The sequence below is a fragment of the Anoplopoma fimbria genome, chromosome 21, assembly GCF_027596085.1.
Source record: "Anoplopoma fimbria isolate UVic2021 breed Golden Eagle Sablefish chromosome 21, Afim_UVic_2022, whole genome shotgun sequence".
NCBI lineage: Eukaryota > Metazoa > Chordata > Actinopteri > Perciformes > Anoplopomatidae > Anoplopoma > Anoplopoma fimbria.
In genome coordinates this window covers 4,390,770-4,408,501 of record NC_072469.1, presented here as the reverse complement: position 1 = coordinate 4,408,501, position 17,732 = coordinate 4,390,770, and the positions used below count along the sequence as shown (strand labels likewise).

The window sequence follows — 17,732 nt, the reverse complement described above, 5'->3', positions numbered from 1 at the left end:
GTCATACGACGTCACTTGCTTCAAACGAATGCAAAAATATGTATATTCATATTTGTGTTTTGCAGAAATATACTAAGCCACATTCTTTCCTGCTGATTGTGTTGCATATCTAAGATCTTAGATCTTGTCTCTTTATTTTTAACGTAATAGCTTGTCAAAAAGTACCTGGAAAACCTTAATGGTTACCGGTGGATATGTGTAGTTTACAACTTAGAACTGGTATACTTTGGGGAGAATGTCTGGTCTGATGTGCTGGTTCTCTGAAAATATACACTTAACTGCAGTGCACAAAGCTGTATGCTAATGCCAGCATGCATACTCACTATGACAATGCCAAGTGGATTAAGTTTACCATGTGTGGAACAATGGAAACAACATAAACAGAACTAAACAACAAATTAGTGCCTATCCTTTTTACAGTTACGGTAACTGATCATGTCAAAGGTGATAGGTGTGACTGATTTTGTGTTGTGAAGACAGTTAGCATTTGGAGCGTTTGTGAATTAAAAAATAAAAATAAAACAGTACTACCAATTTCTACTAATGAAAGGGATGCAAACTTTCTCACTACCAAATAAGGTAAAAGAGGTTGCGTGCCACGAGTGACATGTTGCCATAGTGCATGTCAGCACAGCAGTCTGGTGTTTTGTAAATAGACAGGTTATATTTATATTCTTGTTCAATCTGAAATGCAAAACTGCACTACATCCAACACAGATAAATATCTCAGGCACACTGGAAACTGTTTTTCTATTTTCCTTTCCATTGATGGCAACTGATAAATAGAAAAGCTCACCTTCAGTCAGGGACAGATCATCATGTCATTGTTGTGTTTACTTTAAAAAATATTTTGGTCTTAAGTTTAACTCAAACCATCGAGACTATCTCTGCTTTCAGTGCAACTCTGCAGTGCGGCTGAAGCAGTAAATCTTTCTTTCACCCATTCCAGCTGAAAGCTATTTCCTGGGAGACACTAAGGCCGTATTAAATGGCTGTGAGGATCACTGGACCCTGCAGGACAGTGCCGCCATGCCGCTGCTCTTTCAGATGACTTTGTGTATTGACATCCGTGTGGTTGTCCCCGGAGCCTGGGTGGCCTTCTCTTACAGCTCGGTCCTCGCAACCAAACCTGAGCTGGGCCTGGAGGGGGATGATGAGGCGCTGTATGGGTGGCTGCTGAGGGTCCGACACCGATTTCCTATCCGGCTGTCCCCAAAACTCTGGCACAGGGTGTGTCTGAGGAGGGATGTACCACGCAACTCCTTCAGCCTGGAGGTAATACTTAGTGTACTAGTATGCCCAGTGGTGGAGGGAGTATTCTGAGATAAGTAGTGTTGAAGCAGTAAACTGCAATTAATATAACGTGTACCTAACCTTTTGTGTATTTGTGTGAGTGAGGTCATGAGTCTTTATCTCTATTAGTTACAGACCAAAAGTTCTCAGGATTCACATGTAACGCTACTACACTAAGAAAATAATCCATTACAGGTAAAAGTCCTGAATCAAATATGGTACTGAAGTAAAAGTACATAAGTATAAAGATAACTGTACTCACTGCAGAATATTGGCCCCTGTGTGAGTGTTAAATAGTCTTAACTAGGCTTATTATTTTACTTGATTATTATTACCGATGGTGTGGTTAAATGTAGAGGAGCAAAACATACAATATTTTCTGAATTGTAGTGTAGTAGAAGTATAATGTAGCATCCAATTTCAATCCTCAAGTAAACTCACATTTGTTTCTTTACTTTCCATCACTGCCATGGGGTCTACACACACATACAAGCTAAACAGTGTCTGCATGTAATAGATGGTTAACATGACTCAGTAAGTAAATTTTTTTGTGGGTGGGGTTTGGAATGAAAGACAAAGCAGTGCTTGTAATCCAAACCGTTTAGACCGGTTCACAGAAGTATGTGGAGTTAAGCTGAGTACATCCATGAAAATAGATAAAACTACTCTTATATAACCTGTTGCTACTCCTATTGTACGAATCTAAGCTTTAGTCATTGCTAGTGCTACAGTTGACAGCTACCTCTGGCTCTTACCAGTTGTTTGCAAACTATTTAATTTTTGCCATGAAGCAAAACTTAGCAGAAAAACTGAAAGGGCACCACCAGTTTATTACAATTTTGCTCTTATTTTTTGTAGTTCAGGCCATTGTAAGTTATGGTGACATTGTAGGCCAATCAGCAAAAGTACTGTTCATATCTGGGAGCATGGCAAAATCAAAACTGAGAGGGCAAGAAACGCAATCAGACGTGAAAATTGAAAGCAAGGAAGGGTAACAATTTAATTATTTTCAAATAAGTTTTGCCAATCTGAGCGTTTATTTATAACCTCTATGCTCGTAACGTGTTTCTTTCGCCCTCAAATACATTTTTCAGCAATGTGACCTTCCCAGGTCTGACAAATGTTGCGGCAGTGAGGGCCCGGTAATTGCGTGATACGAACTTTTGAACTCTCGTCATTAGGGAAACTAGCAACACAAGCTGTGTAAATGTTTCAGGTCGACGGGAGAATGGTGGCCGATAGGACGGTCATCGCTCAGGCCATCCCCCCCACCGGCTCCCTGTGGCTGGGCTGCCGTCCCAGAGACCGGCCCCCGGGAGCCGCGCTTGGGGAATTGGAGCTGTACTTGTTCCGCATGTGGCCGGACGTGGGCCGCCATGGCCCCTGCGAGGACGGCACTGTGATTGGCTGGAATGCTCGGTACTGGGGCGTGACCAGTCCCAGGGCCAGACAGAGAGACCCATACCTTCTGTGTGGTGAGACAGCTCATCTTTATCCAACCCATTGTACCTGAGGAGGCTGTTCAAGCTGGGATATTGTGCATGAATTACTTTTACTAACTAACTGCATAAATAATGCAATGCAGTGTATTCTTTTCTAGTTTTTCATCATGGAATTCATGAATTTAAGTGACTTAAATTCTAGCTAAAACAAACTGTAGCACGGCATGTTTCCAATTTGTCATATGGAATTAATCCATTCCTAACACTCAGTAGTTGTGCATGTTCTTAGAGCATGTTGGATGTTGAATGTTGCATGTTTTCATGTGTCCTGTAGACCACAGACGGTTGAGAGGTCGGGCTCGTGCTTACAGAAGCGCAAAAAATGGTGTGTATTCACGTGACGCACACACTAACATGCATGTTGTGTGTATTTGTCTCAATGCATTTGTGTATTTATATGTGCCTGTAGAGAGGACAGTGTGTTATAATGTAAAATACATGAAAACATAGAAAACATTTATTTAGTAAATACCATTTTTTTAATATGTAGTATTTGGTATTTTATTTGACCTTTATGGAACCAATATGGCTTCCACACATCAAAATGTGCTTTTCAAGAAAGTCATAGCCAAAATGACCAGTACAGTTACAGTTTGGAAGAATAAAAGGGTGAAAAAATTTAATGGGATTTTATCATAATTGTTCTAATATAGAGACGACTTTGATAGTGAGAAAGATAGATGGGTTTGAAAGAAGAAGTATGACAGTCTTGAGGCGCAGCGGGGAAAACCTTAATTTGCATTCACTGTTTCAGGACCCACAACTGGACTTAGACGGGGACCACCAGATCCACATGGTGAGCAAGACAATAATATCTGTGAAATATTACTTCTAATCATCTCATAACAGTGCCTCCTTCTGATTACCTCAAGTCCTGTCATAGCAACACCTGTCACTCAGATGAGCAACCAGACTATGTCTAGAATTGGTTAAGGCTGAATCATGTTTCCCGGTAAATGATAGAAATTACTACTTTTGTAGTTCTGTTTATCATTTTGGACGGTTATGATATATTATAATGTCAACAAATTATAAAAAAGTTAAGTATAATTTCCAAGTTTGCGCTGCATTTTGTAGTTTTGTCCATCATTTCTGTCTGAGATGGTAAATGATAAATAGTAGCAGAAATTCAAGGATCATTAATTATCCTTATGGTAGTTTTGTCCATCATTTCTGTTGATTATTATAACATTATATTGGTAAATTGAAAAAGTAACGGAAAATTAAGGATAATTTCAATTCAAAACCAGAATTATCCTTTAAATATGGTCTTGGAAACTATTATACCTGAATAAAAGACGTGGCCGTCCCCCAGTCAACCCGACCACAGCTTCCAGTACAGATGCATATTTGTTTGGGTGTATAATAAGAGACTGTGTGTAACATTGTGTTACTGTTGTAAAGATGAAACAATACTTAAACCTAATGCTTAATAAAATAATCTGTTTCCTCTTTTCTTTTAGGGTCCTCACTAGTAAACTGTAACGTCAGCCAACTCTGCTCCCCTTACAGTAAGAAACATCCACCCTTTGTCCAATCACAGTGTTTTATTCAGCCATATTTATGGCCTTACAACTTAATTTCTTTCTGCAGATGCTTCCTTTTGGATGTCCATAACTGTGGAGGTCAAAGGCAGCAACCACCCTGAACACCCCGTCGAAAAATGGGTGAGAGTGACAAGCTCTCCTCATCCCCTTTGAAGGGTTTCTCCTGTGCCTTTCAGTTCCCACTCTTTCATTGTGTCTGAACTTAATAGCTTTAAGTGCCACCTCGTCACAAACAAGTCTTGCCGGCACAAAATTTGTTTGTACTAGCAGAACATTCCAACCCTGTAATGCACCTGAAATACATTTAGCTTTGGACTGTCAATCATTCATTATCATATGAACCTGGATGTGTCATACAATGTTAACTCACTGGCTTTATACAATCTGTCCCTCCGTCTCGATTCAAAGTATTAAAACTGTGCATAATATCTTTTGCTATTGTAGTTTAAACATGTGTTTTTCTCTCCGTACTTCAGCACGTTGGCTTTAAAATTCAACAAAAGATGTCAGGTTGCAGCTGCTGATTTCAAGCCATAAAGGAGTTTAAATGTGTCTAATTTTGAATTGGATGAGCTGTATAGAAATCATGGTTCTCTTTATACTTAATCCTCTCAATTTATGATAATATAATATAGAAGCAAAATGCCCCCTTTTCACCGAAACCAAATCCAAGCTTGTACCAGAAATTCTTGTTATTTTTCTATTATAAAATGTCACAAAAAAAAAATCTAGCATTTATTAAAAAAGAGGCAGATTTACAATAATTTGGTTTAGGTCACCACAAAGATTCATAGAGCACATATAACATATAACATATATTTTCAAACGCTCACCATAATTACTGATCACGTCTTCTCCAGTTTTGTCTTGGATTCTTGGAGTATCTGAAGTTCAGTCTGTTGTTGGTCTGAACTGTTTCCGTACAAGTCTAGGCCTACATAAATACATTTTTTTTTAGGTTAATACAGGTTGTGCTGCAATTCAGCAACTCCTAATTAGAAGTTTAGTTTCATTCAACTGATTCTGTGCTCAAGGAAGGAGCATACCTGAGCTGAAAATGCCTTTCATGTACTGAATAGTATCAGCATGTCTGCCTCTGTCTCTCCATCTTTCACTCAGGTGTCAAGTGCGCTTGGTTGCGACAATGACAAAGGTTTCTGTCCAGGTGACGGAAAACTTCAGGTCAGTCTGACCCAGAAACAGGCAGCACCCTTTCACTTTTCAGAATAAATATTCTCTTACAAGGCAGGCTGATGACTACAATTTTTCTCTCTGTGGTTGCAGAATGTACAGGTGAACTGCAGAGCAGATCAAATAAGGTAACGGCATGTCAGTTGGCATTTTGTGTTAACTTCTGCTTCAGATTTCAGCTTCCTCATAGTGGTGTGAATGCTTTGATTCCAGACAAACAACCTGCGATGTGCTGGTGCAGCTCAGCAGAGCCATCACAGAGTGTGAACTGCAGCTTGCTGCAGAATCTGCACTGGAGCAAGCTAAAACCACCCAATTTCAAGCGAGTATCAGAGGACAGGTGGACAGAGTCGGTGAGTATTTTTCAATTAATTAATTTACCTTTATGTCTACGTGGTAACCGTCATATATTATCAAAAGCACACACATTTAATTAAATCATAAGATCATAATGAAGATGATAAGCCTGAATATATAATAACCGGGATACAAAGAAATTTCATTAAAAAAAAACGTTATAAAGTTCTTATTATTTTAGTGTTAGGTGTATACTTAAGTAAACATTTCGACCAGGGTCTGTGCCTTTAAGTCACACACACACACACACACACACACACACACACACACACACACACACACACACACACACACACACACACACACCCAGGAACAAAGGACCCACACTATTGAGTAAATGGACATTTGTATAGAAATACAGGACTGTGCACACATGCAAACCACGAACAGGAATACACAAATTAAAATATTTTACATAGACTTTTACATAGATATGTAAAATATTTGAATTTGACAACCAAACTGTATCTCCATATATGTATGAGAGTCTGATACATATATGGAGCTACAGTTTGTGTGTGTATGTGCTTCCAAAAATGTTCTCACTGTGAAGGTCTGAAACAAAACAGACCCTAACTAAAGGCAGAAGTACAAGAGCAAAAAAAACACACACATCTTTGTATTTATTTCCTTGTGAGGACCCTCTTAATTAATTCAAAATTCGAGAAAAGCACACAGAGTATTTTTAGCTTACTCATATTGATTTTGTCCACATCAGGTCAAGATGTTTGTGGGGGTGTGGAGCCCTCTAGTGGCCGGTTTTTAAGGTGTACATCCATGTCCTCCTTGAATGAAATCTGTCAGAGAAACCAGCTGTCTGAGCTTGCATGGTGAGCAATACCTTTGATTTTCAGAGAGAGCGTATGTGCACATGTACACTCTGTATCTTATCCACGTTTATTCTCTTAGCTCTGTCATTGAGCCCAACTCCAGCCCATCTCCACAATCTCAGACTGAATCCTGCAGCAGTGAGTATCAAACCCCCAGGCTTGAACAGAGTCCACTGCTGCATCTGCTGCTGTAACTGTGTTTTGTCTGTCTCTCAGGTGAAGCGCCTCGCTTTTGTGACTGTACCGCTTTCTGTAGCTCTGCAAGTAAGAAAACAGCCAGAGTACTGTCTTCCTGCCTGTCTTCATATGTTTGTACTGCCAGCTTGTTTTGTACTGTATATGTGGCTGTATGGGATGTTTTACAAACTTTAAATGCAGTAAAGGGTCTTTGTGCTAAGATATTAGTGCAATGAAATGTGGTCAATGAAGGTATTTCCCAAAATATTGCACTACTCTTTTAACTGGAACACACTGTTTCTAAGAAGGTGTGTGTAAGAAGCATAAAACTAACCCTGACAATTTTTCCTTTTTTCTCTTCAGGCCAATTTTTTGCCATAGGAATAAATACCACTGTTAAAGTAAAGTCCCTAAAAACATTGGTATGTACAGCATAAATCAGTATGATTTAACAATATTTCTTATTGTATGTTCATGCTATGTACTGACTTCCTAACCCTTTTAACAGTTGTCTGGACTTGCCAGCAAGTGTAAACCAATGGCAGCGTAAGTCTCTATCCACTTACAATGCATACATGTTGACCGTGGGAAGTTACTGAACAGTTTACCTAAATACTGACAGTGAAAGTGTTTGGGGGTTATAATTGACATATGTGAACAATTCTTTGTTTCCAGGTCAGTGTGCCAGAACATTATAAAACACCACAAGGTAAATCTGACTGCAGATAAAAGTTTGGTAGTAGCTAAAGTATTTCTCCTCGCATTGATCAGGAGCTATTAATCATGCTTCATCAATTACTGTCTTTATCCAGCGTGTTCATCTGGAATGCCATGGGACAAAACCCAGGTAGAGATGTTTCTTTCTGGTGTCTTACATGTGCATATTATCTTATCTGCACTTAAAGAATAGCTTCTCAAACGAACCTGGCTGAAAACAGACACTTGTGATTTTTTTTTTTTAATTCCTGTGCAAGTAGATACAGAAGATCATATTGCATTTGATGATCAATACCAGTATCTGAAGGTGGAATTGTTTTTTAACTCCTTTTGCTGCTGGTGTCTAGTTTGTACAGCTGCATGGTGATACTGGAGATGTCTGGACCTGTGAATGGTAGCTCCCTGAAAAAACTTTTGCAAGATGTCATTGACAACACTGGTGGCATAACAATTACAAAGCCACTCACACGCATGGGTTAGTCTGCAGGTTTATGTTTTTATTCTATGAAAGCTCTATTATATATAAACATATATTTTGATAAAGTGCTATTGATGTGTTATCTGTGTGTCCTCAGTGATATGTGGTCCTCAGGGTTCGTCTGTCATTACTCTGTTGGCATCGAACCTGACCTGGGTTGACAGTGACCTGCTGACCTCTGATGTGTGCCAACCTAACCCCACTCTGCTTGAATGGTAAATGAATAAAACATTCCTCTGGTGGTGGCTTTTAGGGATTTTATAGTCATGCGTGTTGGGCACGAGAGAAACAAAGTGTCTGATGATGTGTATCGTCATTGTGTGAAATTCAGGAAATCACATGATGAGCTGGTTATAGATGAGCCAGGCTGCAGGAAATGTAAATCACTAAACAAAGTAGCTGCTAGAATGCATTCAGCAAAAGATGGGTGTTACCTAACACTGTAAGCAGCATATCTGAAGTGGGATCTTCTTAAATAGACAGTCTGCAGAATAAAAAATCCATACTGGACTCATAACCAAGTGATGAACACAACCACTCGCTTTTTAGACTGTCTAGATCTGTACTAAAATAAATAACCACAGACACTGACTGTACAAAGGCACGAGAAATAATACATTTTATTGTAATCTGACTGACAAATTAAACTATTCTATCCTAATATGACATGAGAAAACTGGCTTCTAGTATTTAACTTCAAACAATATTTTTCTGTGTGTTCTTTTCTAGTCGGCCAAATGAGAACCTTGCTGTATTACTGACTGACAGCTGGCCCACAGAGCCTCCCACAACTAAACAAAACACTACAACAACTCCCGAAGCCTCAACACCATCTGTGACCAACACTACCGAACAAACTGAAAGGACGCCTGAAAGTTCTACAACAGTTCGACAGGAAAATGCATCCCAAGCAACAGCTCAGCCTAACATGACTACTCCACTCGCAACAATTCACAGTACACAGCCGTCAACAGAATTCACAACACTATCCTCTGTCAACTCAACACTACAAGTGACTACAAATGATTCCATGGGTTCAACGCTAAACGCAACTACACTGCCTCCAAATCACACAACAACATACAATGTAACCACAGCTCCACCTTCAACCAATCACACAACAGATTTTAATATCACTACAGTTACACATTCTCCGAATGACACAACGGCACACAATGTAACTACAGTCGGGCCAATTACGCCTACCAATCACACAACAGTTAACGGTATAGTTACAGCAACTAGTAATTACACAACACAGTACAACGTCACTGCAGCTCACAACAGTAGGAACTCAAATAGTACAAGTAATACAACAATAAGCACATTTACAGCTTCTACCAATTACACAACAGTTGAAAATATAACCACTACTACTGTAACGCAAAACAAAACAGCCACAGACGATGTAACCACTGCACCAATCGGGGAAGCACAACAGAACACAACTGCTCCCTCTAAAAACATGACAACGTCTACCACTGCGAACTATATGACTACATTCCCCAAAAACTCAACTGTGGACAATGTGACGTCTGTCGTTGACAACGCCACCAAATCAACTGTAGCTCCACTGAACAACCAGACTGGAAATCACACCACAGCAAGAGTGACCAACAACACGACAACAACCACCAACAATGACAACTTCACCACAGCTTCTACTGTCAGTACCACCATCAATCCATCAAACCAAACTACAACTAACGACTTTAACCAGACAACCCAAGTCAATTTGACAACTACAGCAGCTGACGCCGCGGTTGACGCTACAACTTCAAACACAACGACAACAACTATGCATAGTACAGTTACGGCCCAGATTAACAACACTATTTCAAAGGTTCCAACGACTTCTTCGGCAACAACTTTCCAAACCACCACGCTCAACAGCACAACCGCAACAAAACCTGGTATGTATAGCTGAGAATTTACAGTTTTGGTTAAAGTCGCTAATTAAGCTTTCCAATATGGTGGATCAAATTGGCGGGAAAAGCTTTTTAAAATTAAAATAGCATGTGAAGTAGATAAACTGTGCATTCCATGCATCCATTATTAAAAGCATCATAAGAATATCTTTTTTTTTACTGCTATATTTCCTTAATCCACTTGGAAAGAAAGCTTCTCTGTGCAGCAGAATAGGAGGACTTTTTGATCAAAGCTTCAACCTGTAAACTTTATCCTCTGCCTTATTGATCTAATTCATCAATATAATAACTCCCACGCATGAAAAAACTATTCGTATGACTTGACAAATTGCTTTACTGCTTGCCAAGGTACAGAATTTACCTCCACAACCACCTCAGAGACAACTACAAGCCAAGAGGCCCAGGAGGAACAAGCAGACCAGCTGCTGAATCAAACACAGGATGCGTCTAAGTTTAACTCCTCTCAGGTGAAGCTACGGAACTATTGAAGTAGTTGACAAAGTGTTAGCATTAAAATAATGACTGTTGTGTAAACTTTATTATTTGATCGATTTTGTAGGTGGCACAGTTGGCGGGGAACTTAGAGAAGCTTCTGGATGGCCCCAATGTCTCTCAGGCACTGGGACAAAAGGTTGTAAAAGTAATAAGCAACCTGATGGAAGGCGACTCGCTGGCCCTGTCTACATCTGCTAACAGGTACAACTCAGACAACCCTCACCCACATGGACGTACATATTCCCATTTATTTGATTTTCTCTTTTGTCTTCTGTCCTGTGTACAGGCTGATTAATCTGGTAGATGATCTGGGTCTTAAACTGGTTGTCACTGGTGACAAAGAGGTCCTCTCTGCAGGTTCACTGGTTCTGGCAGTGAGGGAAGTCGATGGGACCAACTTTCCAGAAACATCCGTTGACATTTTCAACACTGAAAATGTCCAGGTAGATCTCAATTAAGCCATATCGTCTCCCTACTTTCAATAAAAACAATTGGTCTCATGCAAGATCTCTTATATGTGTATGTATATATGTATGACTGATTTAAGTGAATTTTTGTAATTTTCTATCAGGTACAGACATCTTCCATTAACCGTTGTTAACTTTTTCTGTGTCCAGCTCCGTGCCCTCAGTAGATCACGGTCCAAGAGGTCCGGGTCTGCTCTTGGGTCCGTATCCTTGCCCTCCTCCCTCACCAAGGGGCTCAGTCCTGAGCAACAGAAGGAGGCCAACAGGGTCCAGTTCAACTTCTACACCAAACCGGCCTTCTTCCAGGTACTTGAGCATCAAAGCATTGTGTTATTGTCGACTCTTAAAGGTTGTTTCACAGAATATGGCAGTATTTATTGGTGAAAGCAGCATTTTTTACTTTTCTCAGTTTAGTCCAACATCTGTTTTTTATCTTAAACCAGGTTTGGTTCAATATAAAAAGGATACAGCTGTTACATGTTTGTTTTTTGTTTTTTTACAGGATGCGACATTAGATAACGAAACCCTGGTCAGTCCAGTCCTGGCTGCCAGTGTGGCCAATCTGTCAATAAGCAATCTGGCAGAGAACATTAGCTTTACCATCCGAAACATCAACCCCATACTTGTGAGTGTGCACACGCATACAAATCATAAGTTTTGTATGTGTGTTTATCCAGTTAGTGTTTTTTTTCCGACATATCTCATTTAGAGGAGGACAGGATGGATGGAGGCAAATACAGGACTTTCACCCAGGAGAATACTGTTTGTGTCCTATTTGAAACAAAAAGTCAATGTTGACTTATTTAAATGTTGTTTTAATGTTTAACGTTAGTTTGATAACTTAAGTTATGTAAAAAAACATGCTTACTTGGAGATAAACCATATCTTTCATCTTTTACTAAACCTAACCAAATAGTTCTGTTGCCTAAACATAACCAAGTAGTTCTGTGACGTAATGTTTTTGTTCTGTTTCAATTCACAATGTTAACCATGTGTTCAAAACTGGGACTGTAATCCTGGGGGAAATATGTTGACCTTGAAACATATTGAATATGCAGTTTAGTTTAATGGGAACATATTTTTAATTCCTTAAAACGGAATTAAAAATATGGTTTTGGAGTGACTGAAAAAACTAAAATTACTTGTAAATTACCTTAAAATAAACTCAAATAAAAGGTTAATAAATACTGAAAGTATTGAAAGGCTTTCCTTCTTCCAATGTGTTTGCAGGAAAACTTCACAGCCTCCTGTGCATTTTGGCAATTAACCCAGAACGGTGAGTGTTTGCACACTCGAGTGGGTTCAGTTGGTTAAAGTTCTACAGGTATAAATGTCCCTGTTTGTTGTTTTTCCTCTGTTCAGGTGGTGAAGGACACTGGAACTCTACTGGCTGCTTTGTTGTCAACACCACACCAGAAGAAACAACCTGCAGCTGCAACCATCTCACATCCTTTGCAATTCTTCTGGTTTGTATGCATATCTGTTTTTATGTCTGTGATGTATTGACAATGGTTTGCATGGTGGTGTAGCGGCTAGCACGGTTGCCTCGCAGCAAGATGGGCCCAGGTGGAATATTGAATATTCTTCAAATCACAATTACATTTGACTCTGTCTTTTTGTACTTGTCTGTTGTACAATGTGTACTCATTGTATATTTTTGTGTTTCCTGAATACAGGATTTGTCAAGAGAGGGACTAATTGACCCTCAGCAGGCTGAAATCCTTAGTTTCATCACCTACATCGGCTGTGGAATCTCTGCCATTTTCCTGGCTCTCACCTTACTGACATATCTCTCATTTGAGTAAGAATCTATGTCTTTGCCACTGCTACTTGAATCTTAAGCCAAAGCTCAACTATAAAAAAAATGTACAAGTATCCTAACAAACTCTTTCTATTCAGTAAACTGCTGCGGGATATTCCTGCCAAGATCCTGGTTCAGCTCTGCCTGTCCCTCCTGCTCCTCAACCTGGTCTTCCTCCTGGACGGCTGGCTGGCGCTCTACCCGGCCATCGGGCTCTGCATTAGCACCGCCTTCTTCCTGCACTACTTCCTGCTGACATCATTCACCTGGGCGGGGCTTGAGGCCCTGCACATGTACCTTAGCATCGTCCAGGTGTTCACTCCCTACCTCAGCAGATACATGCTGAAGTTCTCACTGATGGGCTGGGGTGGGTAACACATAACTCCTGAATGTCAAAATGTTTATGAATTTAGATTTTTTTAAAGGATATATACTGAGATGGTTCTGATTATTCACATCATGGTCTTTGCAGGCATTCCTCTTATCGTGGTGATCATTGTAATAGCAGTGGACAAAGACAACTACGGTCTGGTCACGTATGGAAAATTCACAGATGGCACTACAGGTGACTTGTAAGTAATGCTTAAATCTAATGTTATAATTGACTAGTGTTTTTTCTGTTGTTGTTTGATTGTTGTTTGTTTTTTCTAATCTGCTGTAAAATAGAGCAAAAAGTACAAGACCTTTCCTGTAATCTAGCTGAATATGTGTTAATGATCACTTGGTTTTGAACTACGCTTGATCTGTTCACAGGTACTTTTTTATTTCGGTCAAATGGTAGAGCGGCAATGCATCTTATAAATGAATCCAGTAATTAAAGTTACCACAGGGATCTTTTAACTGGTAATGAAACAGTCTCAATGCATTACTGCTGCCTCTATATGACCTACATCAGTGGTTCTCAACCTTTTTTCACTGATGTACCCCCTGTTAAATATGTTTTCAGCCAAGTACCCCCTAACCAGCGCAAAGCATTTGTTTTAGGATAATGAAATTGAATAGCCTTATGAACTTACACTTATATTTTATTGAATAGTTATTATATTTTTATAATAATTATATAATTTTATTATAAAATCTCACATACCCCCTGGAGTGCCTTCACGTACCCCCATTTGAGAACCACTGACCTATATAAGCTACGATACCATCAGGGAGAAGACTGGCTATTTCTATATAGTTATTCTTAATTCTTAAACTTGTATCTTGAAAAATATCTTGAAACACAATAGCAGGCACAAAAAAAACACAGAGAAGATAGCAAGCATGCGTTACTTTCTCGATGTTAAATGTGTTTTCAACTTTTCTGTGTCTTCTGTTTCCGTCCCGCTGTAGCTGTTGGCTGCGTAATGACATCGCCTTCTACGTGGGCGTGGTGGCCTACTTCCTCCTGATCTTTACTCTGTGCATGGTGGTCTTCATCGCCATTCTGGTCCAGCTGTCCCGGATCAAAAAGCAGAACCCTCAGAACCAGCCTCCCAACAGGGGAGTGATGACAGATCTGCGCAGCATCGCTGGCCTCATCATCCTGCTGGGCCTCACCTGGGGGTTCGCCCTGTTCGCCTGGGGACCCCTCTACATAGCCTTTGTTTACCTCTTCACTATATTCAACTCTCTGCAAGGTGAGGCTTGGATAAACTCTTTTTATGATGAAACTGATATGGTTTTCTTCATATTAGCCAAACCACAATATGCTAATTTATCCTAAAAGCAATTTTTTTTTTATGTTTAATTTGTCCCGTACAGGATTATTTGTTTTTATTTTCCATTGTGCTGTGAAGGAGAGCGTCCAAAGGCAGTGGAGAACTTACCTTTGTTTCGGGAAACTGCGATTGCCTGAGAACTCAGGTGGGCACATAACTATGTTCTTATATCTCTGATAATTTAAATGGACAGACGAGGCCAGGGGTTTTCAAAGTGTGAGGAGGGACAGAGATGAGACAGGCTACTGTATTCTAAATGACCACATTTGCATCAAAAACTGCACTTTCAGTTTACAATTTCCAGGGACATCATTATCTCCAATGTCCATTGATAATGAACATTCATGAAGATATAAATATTAGAATTTTGAAAAAAAAATGGGTTTTCTCAAAAACTTGCTTGAGAATCATGACTATTAGTTTTCTTCAGTATCAAAGTAATCCAGTAACAGTTGTCTGTACATTCATGGGTACATTGCTAACAAGAACTGCTAATAGCTAATTAGACACAACATTCAATGGTCCAATTTGCCAAAATGTAGACTAATATACATATATATAATATCAAATAAACAATAAGTCGTAGCGCCCAGCTTAACAAACTGAATCTACAGCGACATCTCCATTAGGTGAAATGTAGTTCTGGAATTTAGAGTATGATTATCTACCAGATAGAAGTAAGACAAATTAAAAGAAAGATTGAAGAAAAAATGTTAATCTTAATCAATATTAATATTTAAACGTGATAAATCTGGGAAATTACAAAAAACCTATTGACACAAGGCTGGTTATCTACACTTTTCTGCAGCTTGGAGTCGGACGGCCACCCAGAACACCAACAGGGATATGTCTACTGTCACGGCAACCACCTCAGCTCCCCTCTTCACCTCCCGAAGCTCCTCCGTCACCAGCAATGGAACCGTTGGCAGTGGTATGTTCACAGGTCGTTGTATGCAATGTCTGATCTGCATTAACAAAATTATACCAAAACCATTTCTAATATTGGTCTCCCACAGACTCTGTGTTTCGGGACAGTGGAATATCTGACGGCTCCAACAGCGACGCCGTCCTCAACGAGATTCACAGACGGAATCTGTCACTGTAAGGCGAGGCCTGACAGCTGTGTCATGCATCCATTTGTCCAATAATTATAATAATTGGACTGGGCCAGAGAGCAGTGATCTCCTGTAGCTCAAGTAAACTAAAAAACTGACCACAGGAATGGACGTTCAGAGAAATGCTCCGAAATGTGTTACACAAGATGAAGGTTTTAAAGGGGGAATGAAGGACGGAAGAAGTAAGACTGAAGAACCTTTAGCGGGGATAATTTGAGTGTGACTTGATACCTTTTCTATATTAACAGTAGAATATATGAATACAGAAATAATGTAAGACTTGTCAGCAGTGGGAGGTGTACAGTAGGTGTGCTTCTGACTGAAAAAAATGAATATTTTCACTGTTACAGCTGTGACTTAGAGTTTTGTGCAGACTGCTTTGCTTGTTTAAAAACTGTTAGCGGTACGACTGTAAACATTAGATATAATGGTGACATTATTTGTAGTCAGCGAGAAAGCTTATGGCATGTTACGGATACAAAATGACTAGAGCAAACGCTGTCAACTTTGTAAAGATTATTGTGAGGCTATTTTGCTGTGTTTTTGTATAATTCTTTTTCACAAAACATAAATGGATTTTTTTTTAAATAGTTCTAGTATCTTTAAAATGCTCCACTGACTATTGTTTGTATATTTAATGGGACACTACTTTGAGTAAAGACAAAGGAAAAAATGCACACGCCAAAACTTGACTGCTCGATCTCAAATCAAGAACAAGGAATTAATTCAAACCAAACTGGTAAAATATATCTTTGTCAGAGTATTTGAGGCGAGTGGCGGTTCTAGACCATTTCAAATGGGGGGGGGGGGGGGGCTGGGGCCCCATGCGACTCAGAGTTGTTGCACAGTTCATATGTTAGAGATCATCTTATTAAAAGTAAAAGACATGAAGTATGGTCATGCAGTGTAGTGGAGCATGATTAAGAGTGAGGACGCATATTACTAAATGTCCTTGTGCAAGAGCATGTGAATGCCACGAGAGAGGAGATAATAAAACTTCTACTCATTACCTGTCGAGTTTGTCTTCTTTTATTGAGAGAATTTCTGTTCAGCAAAAACCCACCAATTATGATCCCAGCAGACTCCCCTCTCATCACCGCATTGTGTAACCTTCAGCGGAGCGTCTCACGCCCACCCGGCGGCGGTTCAATCACAGCCTGTGAAGGCCGGCCCCGGAGGCTGGCAGCAGTCGGCTATTAAAAAGTTTTTACATGAGTTCAAATCTCCGAACAGCAGCACGACCTCTGACGTGAACCAAATGAGAAAGCGCACTGTGTGAATAATGGAGAGGCAGAGAGGTCTAAGCGGGGAAGACAATTCTGGAACTGGAAATTTGAATTCGTCTTGAAATAATAATTGTTGTTAACACTAATGTTCTGGGCTAAAATTTACTGAACATTGATTTATCAGCTTGATTAAACACATACGTTTTCCTAATTCTATGAGAATAGCATAACGTGAGGTCCATTTCTTGTTCATGATTAGCCAATATAGCATAAACAATCTTTCCTTGTTTGCTGTAATGACAATGCTTTATGAATATATATGTATTTTGTTACCTCCATACGATGTACAAGTTAAGACTGGCAAAAGGAAGGGATACCACTTCAACTTCAACAATACTGATTACTGCTACTACACACAGGCTTCACATAAGAAGTGGACATAGTTGCCGTGACGTCACCAATTGGTTTGGGGAATGCGGTTTTGAAGCCTAAGGTTAGGCTCTCTGGGTGTCGCCATCTTGGTTTTTTTTTACCACCAGAAGTGACGTGAGAAGGTAAGTCGAGCTAAGTATAACCGAACAAAATGATTAAGAACTTTTAAGGTTTTAATTACGTTTCATGAACTGAAAACATTGTGAAAGGGTTAAAGTTCTAAGACAAAAATACGAGCAACGCCGTGGTAGCGACCTGTCCATCACAAGGTAGCATACCCTGCTTTATCGTCTATTTTACTCTAGATCAGGGGTCTCAAACTTAATTTACTTTTTTAACACAAAATAAGAATAAATAAACAAATTAAGAATTAATAAGTAAATAAGTAAATAAGTAAATAAATCAGTAATAAATAAATAAAATAATAATAATTAGATTTCTCTAGTCAGCAACTATGTGTGGTTTCTTCAGTC

General features: G+C 39.5%; 1 protein-coding gene across 1 annotated transcript; it reads left to right on the top strand.

Annotated features, from left to right (window-relative positions):
- The first annotated feature begins 1,029 nt into the window (after positions 1-1,029).
- On the top strand, positions 1,030-16,880 carry LOC129111078 (adhesion G-protein coupled receptor G6-like). The gene is made up of 28 exons (XM_054623372.1): positions 1,030-1,275; positions 2,510-2,768; positions 4,259-4,306; positions 4,389-4,462; positions 5,462-5,524; positions 5,627-5,661; positions 5,747-5,886; positions 6,800-6,984; positions 7,526-7,606; positions 7,710-7,744; positions 7,962-8,089; positions 8,190-8,307; positions 8,822-10,005; positions 10,375-10,487; positions 10,580-10,716; positions 10,802-10,958; positions 11,133-11,288; positions 11,485-11,607; positions 12,213-12,258; positions 12,345-12,448; positions 12,659-12,783; positions 12,882-13,150; positions 13,256-13,355; positions 14,119-14,405; positions 14,530-14,631; positions 15,295-15,417; positions 15,503-15,587; positions 16,718-16,880. The coding sequence occupies exons 1-28, from the start codon at positions 1,030-1,032 to the stop codon at positions 16,878-16,880; spliced, it is 4,686 nt and encodes a 1,561-aa protein (XP_054479347.1).
- The last annotated feature ends 852 nt before the right edge of the window (positions 16,881-17,732 follow it).